We start from the raw sequence: 21,355 nt of genomic DNA, 5'->3' as shown, positions 1-21,355 counted from the left end.
TTTCCTGGATGTTACTGAGCCTGGATTTTACCGGAAAGACTAGTTCTTTCGGTGATTTCTGTCCTCTCTATGCTATTTAGTACTTCTGTATTTTTGGTTCAGAATATTTTAAAGTTTAGCTGTGGTCCTGGATAATAGGGCTTGTAGATGACAAATAGTCTTTCTCTTAATAGTAGGTAAGAAATTAATAATTTTCACAATTATTTCCAGTTGGAGAGAAGTAACTTAGTGTTCAATGTGTGTGAAGTCCTGTGTCCGTTATAAATTACATTTCATTATGTGACCACTGCAGATGAGGAAGCTTGGAGAGATTTTTATTGTCTCCGAGCCATAAAGCTGAGCGAGGGAAGTGGTAGGGTTTGAAAGGCCTCTGGGACTCTGCAGCTCAAACTGTTAACTGCAGTTCGAAACTACTTCTCCAGCGTAGTAAAGGAAGAAAACCTTGCTGAGACAGTTAAACTTCGGGTGGAGGGGAGGGTATTCAATTATTTGATGCAAATACCCGGCTGGTCTGGTATCATAGCAATGCACTCAGTTGTTTATTATTGCCAGTTGTCTGTCTTCAGGGTAAGTGAGTTGCTTTGCTATAAAAAAACAAAAACAAAAAAACAAAAAACAAGCTCAAACACTTGTTACAAGATGCAATTTATTATTTTTAGCAAGAAGAGCCTGGTCAAAAAACATATTATAATTATGTGACCAGCAGAGTGACCTTGACAGAATCATTAATTCATTAAGTTAGGAAGAAATTAGTAATTAAAATTACTTCTGTAGACCAGGCCTATTCTAAGGCCTTCTAAACAATTTCTTTTCACCATTGTTAGTTTCTGAAAACCACCTCTGTTGTACAAACCACCATCACTGCATCTCCATGAGAGCTAGGATTACTGGATAGATAGTTAACCGTACTCCCTGATTCTGCCTTTGCCCCTTAAATTGTATTCTTCACCCAGTGCCAGTATTATCACTTTAACACCTAAAGTCACATAATGTCATTCCTTTGGCTCTCAGTCCTACAATAGCTGCCCAATTCCCTCAGAGTAAATGTTAAAATATTTACCATGACTTACAAATTCATAAAAGATCTGACCCCAGTTTTTAATTGCTTCTTTAACGTAATTTTGTACCACTGTCTTTTTCATTTGCTGTGCTCTTATCACATTGCTTTCTTGGCTGTTTCTGGACCATAGCAAGTGTGTCTAGTGGTGGGAGGTGAGTGCACATGGATTAAAAGCCATTAAAATATCCTTGAGAAGGTATTTTACCTGAGAAAAATTTTGCCCCGTTACAGGGATATGGCATGAAAATTTTTGTTTATTACATATATTATAAAGAGCATTTATTCACTCTCAAATATATACATACTAGAGGCCTGTTGCAGGAAGATTCCTGCAAGAATAGGGCTTCCTGCGGCTGAAGCAAAGCAGAGAAGGGAGCAAAACCCACTGAGGCAGGCTTCGCTCCCGCTCCCAGCTGCTGTGGAAGGGTTTGCCCATCGGCTCCCCTCTGCTGCGGCCGGGTTTGCCCTGCCACTCCCAGCCACTCTGGCTGGGTTTCCCCTCCTGCTCCCAGCCACTCTGGCTGGGTTTCCACTCCCGCCTCCCACCTCCGCAGCCTTGGCTCCATTCCTATCTCTGCCGCCTCTACTTAGCTCCCTTCTGTAGCACTTCACTTCCATGTTGTCTTCAGTCTTCGCTCCCAGCCGGTATATGTTGGCGGTTAATTTGCATATCACGCTGATTAGCCAATGGGTGGCGTAGCTAAAGTACAGTCAATTACCATGTTTCTCTATTATTAGATTAGATAGACATATTTAACAATTTACAATATATATGTATGAATATACATATCTAACAATTTACTGTATACTAGGATATATTTGACAGGTTGGGAAACAAAACAGATAAGCACTGTGAGTTTTTCTTGTGGAATGAGAGATGCAATAAGTAGACAAATGAATGCACAATGTATCATAAAATGTAAAGGAAATAACATAGAGGAAGATTACAGAATAGGACCAGCTGTTTTTTAGAGAATAGTCACAATGGACCTTATGAATAAGGTGATGTGAAGAAAAACTAGAAATGAGGATGTGACAGACATGGACTTCTTGCTGAGTATTTTCCAGACTGATATCAGAGCAATGTAAAGGCCCTGAGGCAAGTGCATCCTTAATATTTTCAAGCCAGAGCAAGGAAGTCAATGTAGCTAAAGAACAGAGATTGAAGGAGAAAGGAGAGAAATGGGGGAAATAATAGAAGGTTTGATGCATAGAAATCACATAATTTGAACCATTTTCTAAAAATGATTGCCATGGATGCCATTTAAGGATAGATTGCAAGGAGCCAAGAACAGAAACAGGAAACCAACACATAGCAAAAGGACTATTGGCAATAATATATATGAGAAATTATGGTGGCTCATATAATGGTGGTGACACTGTAGGAGGTGAGACATGTTAGGTTCTTGATTTTGAAAGTGTCGCTAACTGGATTTGCTCCATGGGGAGTGGGTGTGTAAAATAAGAGAATAAGATGACTAAAGAATGACTCCATGGTTTTTGATCTTCAGTTGGAAGGATGGAGTTTCCATTTATGAGGTAGGGAAGTAAGAAAAGGTAGGAAGTTAATCATTAGTAAATTTTTAAGGCTGCTCAGACTACAAGGTCATCTGAATAAAACTTGGGAGTCATGAAGAAGTCCAAGAAGATGCTAAGATCATCTATTTCTTGATATCTGGGTGTTTATTTCATGATAACTCAGTGAACTGTGGATTTTGTTTTGTTGCTTTGTTTTATATTTAAAATAAAACCACTTTTTAAAAAGAAAGAGAGAAAGGAAAGAACTCTGGTGAAGACTGGATTCTAATGCCTAGATTTCCCCTATACTAACCTTTCGGTTCATTGCCATGCCACCACTTACTTCTTACCTTTTGTCTTCTTTAGTCTGGAACAGAAGTTGGATGGCTTTTTCTTTAAAGGGTTAGATCAGGGGTGGGCAAACTTTTTTACTTGAGGGCCACAATGGGTTCTTAAACTGGACCGGAGGGCCTGAACAAAAGCATGGATGGAGTGTTTGTGTGAACTAATATAAATTCAAAGTAAACATCATTACATAAAAGGGTACGGTCTTTTTTTTGAATAGTTTTATTCATTTCAAACGGGCCGGATCCGGCCCGCGGGCCGTAGTTTGCCCACACCTGGGTTAGATAGTAAACATTTTATACTTTGACTACAGGGAACTGGGGGTCTCCGGAGGCAGGCACGTGGAGCGGCCAGGCCCGCCTGGGGGTGGGTGCGGCCAGTCCATGTGCCTGCCACCCCAGTGGGGCTGAGGGGACTGGGCACCACCATCTTATGGCTGTGGGCGCTGCCATCTTTGAGGGCGTGACAGTCAATTAGCATATTCCATCCTCATTGGCTGCGGGCACCAACATCTTTGAGGGTGTGACAGGCAATTAGCCTCATAGGCTGTGGGCGCAGCCATCTTTGCGACAGTGTGATGGTCAATTAACATATTCCCTCTTTATTAGATAGGATAGGCCAAAGTGTTTCCATTTTAACTACCCAACTGTGACATTATAGCATGCAAACAGCCATATATTTTGTAATGAAAGAGGATTGCTGTGTTTCAATAAAATTTTATTTATGGACAATGAAATGTGAATTTGATGTATATTTTACATTTCATAAAATAGTATTAATTTTGTGATTTTTTCAAATGTTTAAAAATATAAAGTCGATTTTTAGCTCTTGGGTTGTGTAAAAACAGTCAGGGGACCAGATTTGGGCTGCGGGATATGGTTTTCTAACCCTTGGTCTAGATTATTTGTTATTTTCTTAGTGGTTTCCCTTTATCTATTTGTCTTCCTTTTAAATTGTCCTCTGCATTTTTGCAGAAATATTTTCTTGCAACACAAGTGTGATCAGATGATCCCTTAGATGAAGAACTCAGGGAACTAGAGGAGCTGTTCTGGCGCAGGCCGGGTGAGAGGGTGCAGGGAAGGCCCTCTGGTCAGGAAGGGCCAGGAAGAGCAGACAGAGAGCCGCATGGCAGGTACAGAAGCTCAGCTGCTGGAAGGGCTCATCATGTGTGGGAATTGCCAGGGACTTAACTGCTTGAAGACATTTTATAAGTTAAGGAAATTGGACTTTGTAAAGTGTGTCCCAAAATTCACGCAAGAAGTAATTTTGATAGAAAACACAGGTTTATAATTAAAAATTGTAATTTTTGTTATTGATTTGTAAAGTATACAGTATAGAGTTATGTATGGAATAGCACATCGGGTAAATGGCCTCCACAGCTTTGCTGGCACATACGCAAAGCTGTGGTCTTCATTGGTCTTCATTGTCCCTGCTCCTGGGCCATAATTGGTACTTGGTAATGCTTATCAAATTGAAGGGATTGAAATCAAAGGGCAACAGATATTAGAATCTGATTCTACAAATCAAGTAAAATTAGGCTTTTATTTTTTGTTGTTGTTAATGCTCACCCAAAATTCAAATCTTGCATAAATTTTGGGACACCCTTTATATATATCTTGCTGGTGAGTTTCTGTTTAAGGATTTTAGGAATGAAAATGCATGGGCAGTTGTTTATTTCAGAAAAATATTTGTTACACTTAGCAATTAGGGTTTTTTAAAATAAACATTTTAGTAACTTTACTTTCAGTGGAAAGGGAAACAAAATTCTAATTACAAAAGGATAAATAATAAAGGATGGGTTAATTCTATAGAAATGATCAGCACCATCTTGAAGCCCTAAATATATGTATACATATACATATAGGCATGTCCAAGTCAATCTATAATAATAAAAGCCTAATATGCTAATTAGACTGGACAGCTGAACGACCTTCCGGATGAAGCCGGGGCTGCGAGGGCCGAGGCAAGCTGCAGCGGCTACAAGGGCCGAGCCCCTTGCATGAATTTCGTACATTGGGCCTCTCGTACACATATAAAAATCTGCTAGAGAAGTACTGTAATGTGGTATGAATATAAGCACGGGGATTCAAGTTAGGAAACCCAATTTTTGCCTCACAATCACCACCTACTTAGATGAGACACTCAATTATTTAATCTTGGCTTCTACATTTAATACAAGATACTTAAACTTGATGACAGTTTTATACAATTCCTACCGATATCTGCATGTTACTGATTTACAATAGATTGATCTGTTTATGACTTTTACTATACATTTACTCAAGCCATTTTTTCATATTCTGCTTTCAGAGTAGACACTTTTGTCACCGTGAGGCACTTTTGACCTGTTGGATATGGCCAGTAGAAATGGAGCCTAATCATTATGTTATATGCTTCTAATCCTGCTTTTTAATCCTTTGTTCAATTTTAGCCTGGGATCAACTGTGCAGTTTTCTTGTGATGAAGATTATGTCCTACAGGGTGCTAAGAGCATCACCTGTCAGCGAATAGCTGAAGTCTTTGCTGCTTGGAGTGATCACAGGCCCGTATGTAAAGGTAAAGTCTTTAAAATAAAAATGGTCTTTTAACACATTTAAATAGTTTGAACTTTGTTCTATTGAGTATAAATTTTAATGACTTCTTTGAGGTGTAATGCAGTCTTTAAGCAAACATTTAGCTCATGTATTTAACAATGTTTATTGAAAATCTGTAATCTGTGAACCACTATCTTAGGTTCCCAATGTGTTTCCAATCTAATAATCACATAGCAACAGATTGGAGCATAAAATATATAATACAAAGCACTAGTAACTTAGTTGGCCTTTTTTTAAAAAAAATAAATCACCAATTACTCTATATAGGCATTGATATGGATGAGATGAATTTTTAACTGTAATTCTACCTCCATTTGTACAGTTTGCCATTTTAATCACTTACGTGTCCAATAGTAGTGATGTTGGGGGCAGTGGATGTGTAGCACAGGTTCCATAGTTAAGTAATTTAATCTAAGACCAATAATGAATATTCTAGTTTTCATATTACCAGTAATCACTGATAAAATTTATTCCCACCACCATTCTACAAATTAAATATTTCCATCTAAATTAAATGAAGCCCCCTTTTTTCATAAACTTTATTAAGCTATGTTTGAAGATGAGCACCTCATCCTAGTCTCCTGGCATTCTTGATTACTTATTTGTGATTATGGAATCTCTGCATATTTCAGTGTCTTACATACTCAACATCCTGTTAGCTCTTCTTCTGCTTCAGAGAACATTTTCAGGGATTCACCACACCCTGTAGATTACTCCCTGATAAAATGAGGGTGAGGTCAGAGGGACACAGAAAGGACACATTTGAGAACTATGGTAAAGAGAGGACAAACTATTTAACAATTGGCTAGATAGGGACGGAGAAAGTGACAAGACAGAGTCAAGGATGAATGTTAATGCCTGTGGGACTAGAAAAAGCTCACACTGTTAAAAGTATGAAGGAAGTGAAAAATCCGGTTGTATGGGGAATTATCCACTGTTACTACAACATTGTTATCAGCACCATGTTTTAGGCACTTAGTGCATGCTAACCACTGCGTGGACTCCATCTCATTTAATCCCCAGGACAAACTGATAGAGGCATTTTCATCTCCGTTTTATAAATGAGGAGTATGAGGCATAGAGAAATCCAGTTACTTTCCCAAGTTCAAATACCTAGGAAATAGCCAAGTCCTTAATAAGGGTATCTATAGAATGGAGAGGAAAGCTAGATTTCAGAGCAGTAGGGAGGAAGGAGAAAATGATAAAATGGAAGCCACAGGTATATTCCACTCACTTGACAATGGCAATGCAGAATAAGAATAAGAATCTAGATTTTTCTCAAATTCAAGTAAAACTTTCTGGTCACAGGTAGATTTTTATTCATTACTGTCTGGCTTTGAAAGGCTTAAAAATGAGATACAGTATGATAGCATAAAAAATAAATATTGAAATAGGGTTAATGAAAAAATAAGACTGAATAGTTACAAATGCTTACGTACAAATTCATAAACAATTTTTAAGGTTGTTTACGGTGCTGCTCAGTTGGTTGGAGCGCCATCTGTGCACCAAAAGGTTCAATTCCTGGTTCGAGGCGTGTGCAGGAGGCAGCCAATGAATGTTTTTCTCCCTTCCTTACTCTCTCTAAAAATCAATTTTAAAAAGAGTCCTTTATATATTAGACAAATATGAGAGCTGCCAAACAAATAGGGAAACATTATCAGTTTAAGGAAACTATTTCCGTGGCTTTAGAACCTGAAATATCTTGCATTGTTCTTTATAAAGTGCACACTGAGTAATAAGTGTTTTGGGGTTACACTCATCAATATCCCAACAATTAATAGAACCGTAAACTGCAAAAGGTTGATTTCTTTACAGTGTCCTCCACTTAAGACAAATTATATTTATAAGAGACAATATATTGAAAATCATGTTTGAAAATGGTGAGATCCAAATGTCCTGTCTCATTAGATGTATGCATTTTTATGGCAAAAAGAATGGGAAAATAGATGATAGATTAAAGAAAAAGATTAATTTAATACAGAAACAAAACATCACATAAGAAGAGAAGTTATAACCATTCCATGGAATTTAAGGTATACATAAAGTAAGATTGAGACTATGAACCATCGTTTTTTCATTCAATCATCTCATTTCAATAAAAAGAATAATATTTATTATAATTGTAAGTTGTTCAAAGACAGAAATGTTACTTTATTTTTTATTTTTCATAATTTCTGTAGCACAAAGAACAGCTGTGTACTGACATAAATCTCAAGAAATATTTGAATATTAGTGTATGATTATTTTTCTTCAATTCTAAGATATATGATATACTATTATACATATATGATAAATATATACATCTATGTATACTAGTACATACATTCAGCAGTCATTCAGCAGTACCTGGGAGGTATAAAATTTTCATCTTCAAGATGTATATATTGATATTTTCATATACATTTTACTTTTCTGCAGATATTAATCATTTATACATAGCTTTATGTGTTCATTGCATGCAAGGCATATGTGTGTATGGTTTATAAAGTACATTTTTGCTATTAGAAATTACTGGCTGTGGTGCTGAAATGGTAATGGAGGGAACATGCTGAAATAGTAATTGAAGTTTTGAAATGACTATCTACTGTGAGACTGAAAAAAGAATAGTTTCCATGTCTCATGGGTACTTGAACAGAATAAATATGCTTTGCTCCAGACAGCAGCATAAATAGCCGTATCAGTGCACTGCACCTTTGAGAGGTTATTAATATAGCTGCTGTCTATGTATTGCATGGTTGAGCAATGAAGAAATGGGGATTTTATAGGAAATTAAAGTTCACAAACAGCAAATTATGAATTAAAAGCAAAAGAGCAATTCAGAAATTAATAATAATGGATTTTACACAAACTTAGATAATATTTTTATTCCCTAAATGGGATATATATATTAAATATTTGTCAGTTTACAGTTATGGAAACATTATTTCTTTGTTGAAAGTGCAATAGATATCCAAAAGCTGGAGCTTATGCAAATAAGCAGATTTAGTCACTTTAATGGCATATAGAATGTTTATTTTAGACATTGATGATGTTCAAAGAAGCAGCATTTGTTTGAGAATTGATAATTTGTTAACTAAGATACATTTAAGAGAGTTCATACTGATTGATTTGACTAAAAATGTTGACTGATTTTCAATTAATATATATTTGGAAACCCCCAAATACATAATGTTTTTTGTCTGTTAGGCACAAGGCGAAAAGAAGGCAAAAGGAAGAAATAACAAAACAAAACTGGAAACTGGGCTAAAATTTAGGGATATTCAATATTGTGTTAGTTTCAGGTATACTGCATAGTGGTTAAACATTTGTGTAACTTACAAAGTGTTCTCCTGATAAATTTTGCACCCACCTGACACCATATGTAGCTTTTACAATATTACTGACTATATTACCTAAGCCAGTGATGGCTAATCTTTTGAGCTCGGTGTGTCAGCATTTTGAAAAACCTTAACGTAACTCTAGTGCTGTGTCACATATATAAATTTTTTGATATTTGCAACCATAGTAAAACAAAGACTTATATTTTTTATATTTATTTTATGTATTTAAATGCCATTTAACAAAGAAAAATCAACCAAAAAAATGAGTTCGTGTGTCACCTCTGACACGCGTGTCATAGGTTCGCCATCACTGCCCTAAGCTGTACTTTGCATCTCCACAACTATATTGTGATTGCCAATGTGTACTTAATCCCTTCACCTTTTTCACTCAGTCCCTCCACCCTCTTCCATCTAGCAACCATCAGTCTGTTCTCTGTATCTATGAGTTTGTTTTTGTTTTGTATGTTTCTTTATATGTTTTTTAGATTCCACTTGAAATGATATGGTATTTGTCTTTCTCTGTCTGACTTATTTCACGTAGCATAATACCGTCTAGGTCCACCTCTTTTGTCACAAATGGTAAGATTTCATTCTTTTTCATAACCAAGTGATATTCCATTGCATATATGTACCACCTCTTCTTTATCCATTCATCTTTTGATTGAAGCATTTAATCCATTTACATTTAAAGTAATTATTCATAGGTATGTAGTTATTGCCATTTTATTAATTATTTTATGATTTTTTTTATAGTCCTTCTTTGTTCCTTTTTTATCCTCTTGCTCTCTTGTATGTTGATGATTTTCTGTTGTATTTGGGTTCCTTTCTTTTTATTTGTTGTATATCTCTTGTAGATTTTTGGTTTTTGGGTGCTCCAGTGGTGTCCCTTGTGTGGGATTGTTTGTGCTCTTCTGTTGTAGTTGAGCCTTGATTGCTGTTGGCACATCACTGAGTGGGTTTGACCTTCAGATGACTGGCTGTGAGGACTGGCCATGACTACAGTAGACCAGCTGTTGTGTGAGGGCTGATCCCAAGGACAATGATTCACATTAGCAGGGCTCCGTGCCTGCCAAGAACACCCTTGGGTGTGTCCTTTCTGGTGCTGATTGGGTGGTGTTCTGGTGGAGTCTGAAGTCATCCACCACGTTTGTTGGTTCTGGGGTCTCCTTGTTGCAGAACAAGTTCAGCTGCAGCCTGTGCCTGGCCCTGGGCAACCTGGTGGGAGCTACAAAGTGATCTGCAGTTGTCAGCTGCCTCTGCTTAGAGGTCCTGGGAGAGGTTTTGTGGTGAACTGAGGTTGGCTGCCATTAGTGCTGGGCTTGGGGCCGCTCAGCAAGAGGTACAGGGCATGCCGATGCCAGCTGTCACTTGTTTGGGATTTGTGGAACTATACAACTCAACACTAGGAAGAAAAACAATCCCATTAAAAAATGGGTAAAGAACCTGAATAGACACTTCTCCAAAGAGGACCTACAGATGGCCAAAGACATATGAAAAGATGCTCAATGTCACTAATTATCAGAGAGATGCACATTACAACCACAATGAGATACCATCTTATACATGCCAGAATGGCTATCATCAATAAATCAACAAAAAACAAGTGCTGGCAAAGATGTGGAGAACTAGTGCACTATTGGTAGTAATGCAGGCCAGTGCAGCCACTATGGAAAACAGTATGGAATTTCCTCAAAAAATTAAAAATCAGAACTGCCTTTTGACCTAGCAATCCCAGTTCTGGGAATACATCCTAAGAGTCTGAATACCAGTCAGAAAGAATATATGCCCCCCTATGTTCATCAGTTTATTTTGTTCATTGAATTTTCTCATTCCCCTGTAATGTGGAAAGCCTTATTTTCTGTGTGTGCTGACAGGATGTGCCATTTAGCATGAAGCACCTGGAAAACCTGTGATGACTTAATAGGCTTTCCACTAATTCTGGTCACATCAAAAAAGGGGAGAAGTAAAGGTAGTCGAGTGAGGACTCCACTTCCTTCCTTAGCTTCTCCACAGTGGAAACTCACTTTTGTTTTAAAATAGCAATGGAGCCCTAACCGGTTTAGTTCAGTGCATAGAGCGTCAGCCTGCGGACTGGAAGGTCCCAGGTTCGATTCTGGTCAAGGGCATGTACCTTGGTTGCAGGCACATTACCAGTAGGGGGTGTGCAGGAAGCAGCTGATCAATGTTTTTAACTCTCTATCCCTCTCTCTTCCTCTCTGTAAAAAATCAATAAAATATATTTTAAAAAAATACCTGTGGAGCAACATTTTTGCAACTACTATTTTAAAACAAAAGTGAGTTTATAAATAAAATGATCACAGCATGGTTGCTAGAATGTCTGACACTTCGCATGTGTGCGCAAAATATAAAATTGTATGATGCAAAGTGACCGATACAATGTGAAATAAAACTATACAAACCTGAGAAAGACATAGAGACCAAAAAAGTAAACAAAAGGCATAGGCAAAATATAAACAGACATGATTGGTGAGAAGAGGGAAATCTTTAATATTTAATTTTATTTGAAATTTTAGAAATCATGGCTTTTACCCTTGATATGAACATACGTAATTTATCACATTTGACAGACCTTTTCTTATATCAAAGTGTAAACTGTGTTGTGCTGCTTAGTTGGTGTGATAGCAGTTTGCGTGGATATAGGTATAAAGCATCAACATCACCAACAACTAGCAATGCTCAGCACATGCCAGACACACTCACAAATACTTAAACGAATGAATGTTTCTGTTTCCCACTATTCTAGACACAATTTAAGAAACACAGGAAAGAACTGAACAAAGCATGCCCTTGAGGACTTTACAGTCTCATTGAGAACACAGTACATTCAAAACAAAGCAACCACAGAACATCCCTTAAGCAACAGAAGCACAGCTGCACAGGCACTATTTAAGTCATAAGGACAATTCAAAGCAAATGAGGGACAGAAGGAAGAAATGATAATATTAACCTTTGGGAAATAAACTCCACTGACCTTGAAAATATTACTTAGTCACTTTAATCTCAGAGTTGAGTATTACTATATAGTTCTTTTATTTGGTAATAATTTATTTAATTATATTGATATTTGAGTGTTAATTATTTATTAGGTAATGAGAGAAAAAATATGACCAAGAAATTATCTTTCCTTCAAGGAGATCTATGGTCTATTTTAATGCAAAAAAAAAAAAACCCACAAAAACAATAGAAATACATATATTACCATACATTGCAATAAAAGATATTGCAGTTAAAATAACACAGTGCTTTGATTCAAAGATGTTAAAACAACAAGAAAATTTTATTTAAGAATTAGTAATGATTTAAGAAGGAGAGGCAGACAGACATAGAAATTGAGAGGTAGAAATATATTGAAGACAGAGTATCCTATATAATAAAAGCCTAATATGCTAAGTGTCTGGTTGTCCGGTCATCCATTCAACCAATCAAAGTGGAATATGCTAATGATAGGTCAGGCCACTCAACCGGTCGCTATGATGTTCACTTACCACCAGGGGGCAGACAAGTCAACTGGTCGACCAGTAGCTATGACATTCACTGATCACCAGGGGGCAGATGCTCCAACCGGTAGGTTAGCTTGCTGCTGGGGTCTGGCTGATTGGGACTGAGTGAGCTGGGCCGGACATGCTCTGGAGCTCTCCTGCGGTCCCTCCCTAACTGGTCAATCTTCCATGTCCCTCCCTGGCCTTGATCTTACACTGGTGGTGTCCCTCTGCCTGGCCTGTACCCTCTCAAACTGGGACCACTCAGGGGATGTCAGAGACCCAGTTTTGGCCCGATCCCACAAGCCAGGCTGAGGGTCCCCACTGGTGCATGAATTCATGCACCAGATCTCTACTACTATACATAAAGTTTCAAGGTTATGAAAGAGATCATATTAGAAAGAGAGACAATGGTGAATGAATTGTGGAAGAGCATGAACTTATTGAGGGTGGGGAAATTTGGGAGATATGGTCTATCTTATTGTGAAGGGTCTTATATGTCAATGCCAAGGTGAATAATGAGTTTTAGTTTAGATACATAAAGAATAGGAAATATTTGCTTTTGCCTAACACACACACACACACACACACACACAAGATGTTAATGTAATTCATTGAACAAGTATTAATTGAGTCATCATTATGTGACAGTCAGACACCGTGCCAGGTACTAGGGATAAAAATAAGCAAAGGCAAAGTCCATACCAGCAATGAATGCACTCTAAGTGGTTGGGGGAAAAGGAGATTCCAAAGTTAATACAATTATAATACTTTACCATAAACTCCATGCTACAGTTGTGTAAAAAGTGAACGTCCTGGGGCTCAACAGAGAAGGCTTCCCACAGGAGGAGAACCTGAGCTAAATCTTACCACGTAGCTGACAAGGCTAATGAGAATGGTGGTGGATATGCGGAGTACACCAGTTAGAGGGAACCACATGGGCAAAGATAACAAAATACCAGGGTGCAGTATGCTATGAAAAACAGAGTATTAAAGGAGAGAAGCAGGGCTGAAGGCAGAGTTTCCAGTTTGGAAACTATTATAATAATTCAGGTTAAAAATATTACTTTAGACTAAGTCAGTGATAAGAGAAATGCAGAGAAGGGATTAGAAGAGAAGTAAACTGCAAGGACACCAGTATGCAACAGGTAAGGAGAGGAGTTGAGCCTGGGAAGGAGACCAAAAAAGGAGCAGCTGGAAACAGATGGTTAATACGAGAGAATGGTGATATATCACCACAGGGAGAGATCTTATAAATGACATGTGGTCAACACTTAAAATCTGCTAACTGGTCAAGAAAATAAGAACTCATTGAATTCAACAACCGAGAGGTCACCAGTGGCCATGGCAGAATCGTTTTCATTGGAATTGTTGATGAGAAAGACACATGGCTATAGTTGAGGAGTAATGAGGTGAGAAGATTGAGTCTTAAAGTGAAAACCAGAAACTTGACTATGAAGCAAAGGCAGGAACTAGGTTAGTAGATAGAGAAGGGAATGCAATTGGGGAAAGGTTGTTTTTTAAAGATATAAGAGGTTTAAAAGCAAAGACAAATCTCCAGTGAGTCAGAGAGCATGCGATACAGATGAGAACTGGGTCGAAATTGAAAGATACAGTTCAGGACACGAAGGGTCTGGGATTCAGAATAGAGGGGATGGCGTTTCCCTTAGACAGGAGCTAGCGTACTCGCTCCTTTGAGGAAGCAGCCAGTGAAGGTAGCGATCATTTTTCAGGTGGGAAACAGCGGCATCATTCTCAAACGGTGCCCTACTCCGCTCCCCATTATTTTTTTATTAAGTAAGTGAGGAGTTTGTAAGGACAGGAAGAGATCCAGCAGTTCTGTGATGAAGTAGGATGGAACTGAAGATGAACTAAATAAAAATAGGGAGCTGGGGAAGTCACCAAGCAGTCAGCCTCTGAGAAACACAATCATATCCTGCGGGTTTCATCTAGCCCAGTGGTCTTCATCCCTGGGTGCATATTACAGCCAATTGGAGAGCTCTTAAAATAAAAACCCATGCCTGGGTCCCAACCCATAACAATTAAATCAAAGTCTTGGGAGGATAATTCAACTAATTTATCCCCTTTGAGATAAATCGGTCAATTTAACTGCATTGAGGATTCAAAAAAACCAAAACAAAACAAACTTGAAATGATATTCTGTTTTCCTAGGGAGTCTCTCTTTCACTCCTAAGGAGCAATGTACTCACTGCCAGGCTGGTTGGACACTTAGTTACACATGCCATGTCCCTGCTCTACAGAGGGCAAAGTGGACGTTTGATGTGTTCAGGTCACAGAGCCGAAGCAGCAGCTAACTGCTTCCTCTTCTTACTGGACACATACGGATACTGAGAGCAATATAAATTTGCATGTTGAATGTCAGAGATGGACTCATTTTCATACTTACCATGTATTAGCAGCTGGAAATGGCACTGATTTACTTTGAATTAAGTGTTTCTTGGGAGGAGATGAAATGGGGTCACACTGAAGGAGCTGCACTTCACTTGCATTCCCACTGCCCCTTTCAGCCACCTTTAGCTTATTCATTCCAAGGAAACAAGACAAGACAAGTGTAGGTTTGCAGCATGGAAATAATGAGGATAAAATTAAGTAACTAAATATGGCTTTATGAAAAATGAATTCTTTTTAAAGTTTGTCAACAAAGTGCCAACATTTGTACATTTGTATTACTTTTGTATTTCTTGTTTTTGTGTATTGATAATCCGATTTATGTATTCAGTATTTGCTTCACTGGCTTATCATTTAAATTATTTTATAAAAAATATTTCTGGAGATTCCAAGATGACTACAGATTCAGTGGAAGCTGGACTCACACACTTCTATCACCAAACCAGATTTACAGCTAAATTATAGAGCAAACAACCTGACTAACTAACTGAAGGCTAGCTGAACTGAAATATTATAACCAAGAATTTAAGAAGAACCCACAAAGAGACTGGTAAGAACGCCAGAGATGTGCAAAGGGCAGGCCCCCTGCGCATAGGTGTGGCAGCTGAGAAACAGAGGGATATATTTCCCCAGGAGTGTGGGGTTGCCCCCACCACAGGGATCCCCAACTCAGAGCAACAGAGATGGCAATAGCATTTGCTAGTGAAAATCACTGGGGATTCAGTGCATCTGGGAGAGAAGGGAGTCTGCTAAAGACACAGAGGCCTTCTTCTTAGGACCAGTCACTCAAGTTGTTACAGCACCAGCCTGGGGAGTGTACTACCTGGTCCTCCAACCACTGGCGACACCACCCTGTGGTGCTCCAGTCCTGCAGGGGCATCTGCGGGCTGCACCCAGCAGGGACCTGCAGGTGCCCTCTCTCTGGAGAAGTTCTTGGTGGAGACTCAGACAGTGATTGAACTGTGTAGGTTTGGAAGGGGGACCCTTCTTCCCCACCTCAGGTGCACAGCCGGTGCGCCCTCCCCAACCTGTTGAATCACTTAGCCTGCCCTTCCCCTCCCTGTGGCCCAGTCCTGCTGAGTTCAGTTTTGTAGGAGGATACAAGTGCCATGCTGAGCCTGGACTTATGGAGCACGAATCCCTGGGAGACTTTTGTCTGGGAAGCAGAGGGCTGGGTTCTGGGTTTGTGGCTTTATCTTGGTGGGGAGGATTTGTGGGGGAATGCTGTCTTCTCTGTAAGCTCAGCTCATGTTATTCTCTCAACAGGAGACGCATTTGGCCTGTCTCAGGCAGCTGGGAGCCACACCCTGCTGAGCTCAGTCCCTTGGTGGGTGGGATCTGAGCGCTGCTCAGAGCTGGGACCTTTGGAGCACAGTCTCCCGCAAAGACTCTTGCCCAGAAAGGGGAAGAAGTGCCCTCCCGCTTCTATAGGCTTCCAGCATCGCCCCCAAAGGGAGACTTTGTGAATCTCCCCCCCCCCCAAAATCCTATTTATGGGAATATATCGAAGAAACCTAAACACTAATTTGAAAGAATATGTGCACCCTTATATTCATAGCAGCATCCTATATAATGAAGAGGTAATATGTAAATTGACTGTCATGCCCTTGCACAAGATGGCTGCCCCCATGTGGTCACAAGATGGCCAGCAGGGGAGGGCAGTTGTGGGCAATCAGACCAGCAGGGGAGTGCAGTTAGGGGTGACCAGGTCGGCAGGGGAGGGCAGTTGAGGGCGATTGGGCTAGCGGGAGGAGGGCACTTGGGGGTGATTGGGCCAGCAGGGGAGCAGTTCGGCATCAATCAGGCTGGAAAGGGAATGTTTAGAGGGTGATCAGACAGGTAGGCAGGCAAACAGTTGGAAGCCAGCAGTCCCGGATTGTGAGAGGGATGTCCGACTACCGGCATTCAGACATCCCCCGAGGGGTCCCAGATTGGCGAGGGTGTAGGCTGGGCTGAGGGACACCCTCCCCTGCCCCCAGTGCATGAATTTCATGTACTGGGCCTCTAGTTAATAATAAACATGCATAAAAGGAACTCAGTATTATCCAAATATATGATTTGTTATGTTACTTTGCACAGCTTGTCAGAATTTCTAATATTGTCATTTTCTTTGTTTATCATCAAAAATAGAAATGTAGCATATAGCATAATCTCCCAAAATATGCTAACCTGAACTAAAAATTTTGGAAGCTGCTGATTTGGGGGCTGTTTTATTGCACTAATTTCCTAACTTTTCTCACCTCTAGTTTGCCTCTTTTCACCTTTGCTTCACATACTACTAGAGTACCTTATTTAAAAACCACTTTCAGTGTGCCATTCTATTTTACAAATAATTTATTGGTTGACTATTCAAGTCAAAATTTGTTAACTTGACATTTTGGAGGCTCTAAAAACTGACCCAAACTTCTCTTCAGCTTTATTTCTTCTTAGTCCCATTCACAAACACTCTTCAGAAAGGTAGATGTGACCACACCCTATGTTGCATTCCATTATGTTCCCTTAGTGAAAAGAATCCCAGACTTAGAGTCAGAATACCTAGTTTCAAGAACCACCTCCTCCATTGCATTTTATGCTAATAATATATATCAATATTTTAATTTACTCTCTGTAACAGAATTTGGTGGACTACTTTACATATATTATCTATAATTAATGCAATAATTTTGCCTTTTATAGTTGAGAAAATAGGTCAAGTAAATTGCTCAAGGAAACACAGCTCTTAAGTGCAGGAACAGGGGTGCAAATTGAGATGTGCATGATTTCAAAATCCATGTTGTGTTCACTGTACCACACTGAATTAAATAACTCAAAACACCAAAAGATGCAAAATATAGAAACCATGGACATGAGTAACAGTTACATTTTGCAAAGGGTCATATAAAGTTTTGGCTCTTAGGAAGTTTCTTGCAAATAAGATTGACTCCAGTTCTAGCCTATGTAAGACTTTGACCTCCTTGGATAGAAACTGCTATTTCATTTTTTTTAATTTTGGTTTATTGCTTAAGGTATTACAAAGAGTATTACATATGTCTCCTTTTTTTCCCCTTGACCTACCCCCGGCCTCCCCTACCCCACAGTGTCTTGTGTCCATTGGTTATGCTTATATGCATGCATACAAGTCCTTCGCTTGATCTCTTACCCCGCGCCCCCCCCCCCCAAGGAACTGCTATTTCTTGTGCCACCTAAACCCCAACTCAGCAGTATTTCTGGATTTTCTTGAAATAATTTTTCTGCATTAACTTGTACCTTTTCTTATTCATCACCCCTGAGTGGTCCTTTGGAAAAGTTCTCATTTTCTTCTTAAAATTAAGTTTCTCCCCAAATTCCAAATTGTAATTTATCAACGTGGTAGGTGTCTATTCACACTTTTCACATTTTCATCCTGTATTTTATTCATAGGCAAACATGGTGATAAGCATTGGCATACCTAATTATTCTTCAATAATGTATTTGGGGGAGCTTGAGGTTGCTGTTAATCCATACATCAACTAATTTTGAAAGAAACGGGACATTTTATGTACAGATATTCAGGTCCTATTACCATAATCTGGAAGAATCAAGGGAAGCAAAAAGATTATTCAGCAAAGACTTAGGATGCGGGAGTGAGAAGAGGAGAGATCTAGAAAGTTGAAGGAATATAAAGCAATATGAAAGGAGGCCAGAGCCTTGGGAACAGGAAGCCAGTTAGAAATCCTTGGGTCTGATGCAGACACAATTATGAGAACGGAAGGATCTGTTATTTGTTTTCTTATTTTAATTTTTTATTTTTTCTCACTGCCTTTGATCCGTTTTTATTCAAAATGAGCTGTCCAGCGTGATTGGACCTTTATGGAGTAAACGCTGTGAAGTCCATGCAACAGGCTTCTTTCCTTCTGTGGGGGGTTCCTTTTCTTAGGGCTTCTTCTCAGCTCTGGTGACTTGGAAGCTCCCTCCTTCTGCTCTGTAGCACCAACAACCGCCTCCCCTCCCCCCGCTTCCATGGGCTTCTTGCCTGGAATCCCCTTCTCATCTGATTTGGTTCTGGTGCTGCTGCTGCTGCTTTATCCCCCCGGAGCTTGTGGTTCTTGGCCTGGTGAAGAATGGTGCTCCGGCACATGGTCTTTGCACATGGGTTTAGCTTCAACATGGTTCTCAGGTTTTTCAGTGGCTCTTTCTTCAGGACTCTGCGGTGAATCTTCTTGTGTGATGCTGGGAGGGCTCTTGGGATGTCTGGGCTTTCCAAGATTCTGCTGAGGTCTGTATTGTGCATCTTGTGCATGGGAAGGCTCTAGTTACTCTTGAGGGTGGCAGCTTTACACTGAGTGCTAACAGATCATCTAACTTGTGGAAAGCACGTTCAGTCCAAATGCAGAAACAGCCCACATGCCCATCAGGAGCAGTTTCGAAATGTTCAGTTTGCTTACAGTGTACAGGGTAACTCCAGGGATGTTTCTGAAGGCTTTGATGATACTGTTACTGGTGAATCAAATCCCCTGTGGCTCCTGGGAGTGAAGCTCTTGTGATATCTTCGGAAAATTAATTTTCTAAGACTCGCAGGGGAGGATGGGATGTGGAAGAAGATTTTATTTGTGCAAAGTTACATTTCTTGGTTTCTAAAGGCCCCTGCTCCTTAAACCAGTCCCGGAAAAGGTACAGCTGGGATTCTAGCAGAGCCAGAAACAAGGCCAGTGTCCAGAGCTTCTGTTTCATGTTGCAGCTGGGTGAAGTTCAGGCCAGATTAAAGTCCATTCGTTTATTCTGTGGAGTCCAACATGGCTGTGCACCACATGGGAGCGGGAGAGTGCATCCCCGGTCACAGGAGAGCCAGGAACCCGTGTGCCAGAGAGAGAAGAGCAAGAACTTCCTCTGTTTGGAAGTTTTATATATTCAACTTTCGCTTACTTGCAGTGGCTATACCTACTCTGACCATGACTGGCTTTCAGGTGTGCTGATGGGCAAACAGGTGGGCATCTTCCTGTGTCCCTCAGACCTTACTGGACATGTGTCTAAGTCTAAACTGCCTTGCCCCATCAATCAGTGGGGAATAGACTTGGAGTGTTAAATGTGCTTTTGGGCAAAGCTGTATAAATGGCATGCCTGTGTTATTGTTCTTCCTTGCTCCTTTCCTGTTAAATAATAACCAGGCTATTACAATGGCCTCCATACTGTTGTCCTCATTATAGATGATGCAAGGTTCCCTGCGCTGCATAGGATGATGATTTGTCATTTTGCCCTTTCCAACTCTCCTTTGTTGAAAAGGAAGTTAGGATCTAATACTTAATCTTAAATTGTTTGTGTTGCTGTCATGTAAACTCCCTACCTGTCCCACTGCCTCAAACCTTAAATAATAATTGATCTAGTAGTGATAGTAGCTAGGGAAACATAGGTGATAAATATAAAGGACAGTTGTCACCTTTTCCAATTATTAGAGGGTTTTTGATTATTTTTAATGAAATTGAGAGTTCTCAATTGTTATAGGGGCTGATTTCATTAAAGCACTGCAGATAGGTGATTTGTTCTTTTGCTAAGGCTTTTGATTGATTGCCAAATAGGTACTCTGGTGATATAAATGGTAGTCATTCTTTTTCAGCCTGTGGATCTAATATATGCCTCGTAGGATGTTCAAAGGAATGTGTCAAGAAGTATGAAGGGTCTGAGATTTTATAAAATTGCAAGTTAACAAGTTAGCTTTAGCTTGCCACAGTTTTACAGTTGCTAAAAGAAGTGAAAAAGACCCCTACTTCAGAGACCAACGATAATTTTCTACTCACTACAAGAATGATAGCTAGTGAGGTTGGGACAGATAATAGGGACCAGTATAGACTGATGAACAGGGGTAGATGCAGAGGCAGAGCAGCATTGAACAGACTGTCAAACTACAGTGGGAAGCCTGGGGAGGGTTTGGGGGGGGGTGTTAAGAGATCAACCGAAGGACTTATATGCATGCATATAAGAATAACCAATGGACACAAGACACTAGGGGGTCGGGGAGGCTGGGGGAATGTCAAGGGGAGGGGGGGAAGGAGATATATGTAATACTCTTTGTAATACTTCAAGAAATAAAAATTATTTAAAAAAGAAAAAAAAAAGAATGATAGCTAGAATATCAGCATTGTTGCCCCTTCCCTGAACCCCTGTTCCTACATGGACACATGAGGAGGACCAGGTAACAGTTGCTCTTGCAATGTGTTGTCGTAACAGGAAAGAAATCATGAATATAAGAAATCCAAACACTTTATGACAGGCAGTATGCATGCCTATCCCTTTGCTCTGGAGGAATACACTCTCTGTTCCTCCCAAGACTATAAATAAACTTGCCCTTTCACTCTCTCCATCTTCCAAGGTTGTCAAATGGTTGACGTATTCTTCAATATACAAAAAAAATGTTAGCAGGTTATTCCAGAACAAAGGCACTTGGTGCCTTTGGTTTCAAGATGTCTACAACTATGATAGACCCATGGAGAATTGCCTCCTGACAATAACCACCCATCATTTGTATAACATTTAACTTCTGGTACATTTTCCCGTGAGAATTTCCATTATTAGTATGACACTCTGATTAATCTGAATGCCAGAGGCTGGAAACAAATCCATTCAATTTTTATCATACAGCATTTAATTAAGATTATT

At 39.6% G+C, this 21,355-nt stretch overlaps 1 protein-coding gene across 2 annotated transcripts in view; it reads left to right on the top strand.

Annotated features, from left to right (window-relative positions):
* CSMD3 (CUB and Sushi multiple domains 3) overlaps window positions 1-21,355 on the top strand; it is an 879,736-nt gene that overhangs the window by 368,249 nt on the left and 490,132 nt on the right. For both annotated transcript variants that reach the window (XM_081111575.1, XM_081111574.1), the window contains one exon: window positions 5,355-5,479. In XM_081111575.1, the coding sequence (XP_080967701.1) occupies window positions 5,355-5,479 (125 nt within the window). The remainder of the gene's footprint in view (window positions 1-5,354; window positions 5,480-21,355) is intronic.

The sequence above is a fragment of the Myotis nattereri genome (genome assembly GCF_964212035.1).
Source record: "Myotis nattereri genome assembly, chromosome: 17".
NCBI lineage: Eukaryota > Metazoa > Chordata > Mammalia > Chiroptera > Vespertilionidae > Myotis > Myotis nattereri.
This window is presented reverse-complemented; position numbering and strand designations above follow the sequence as displayed.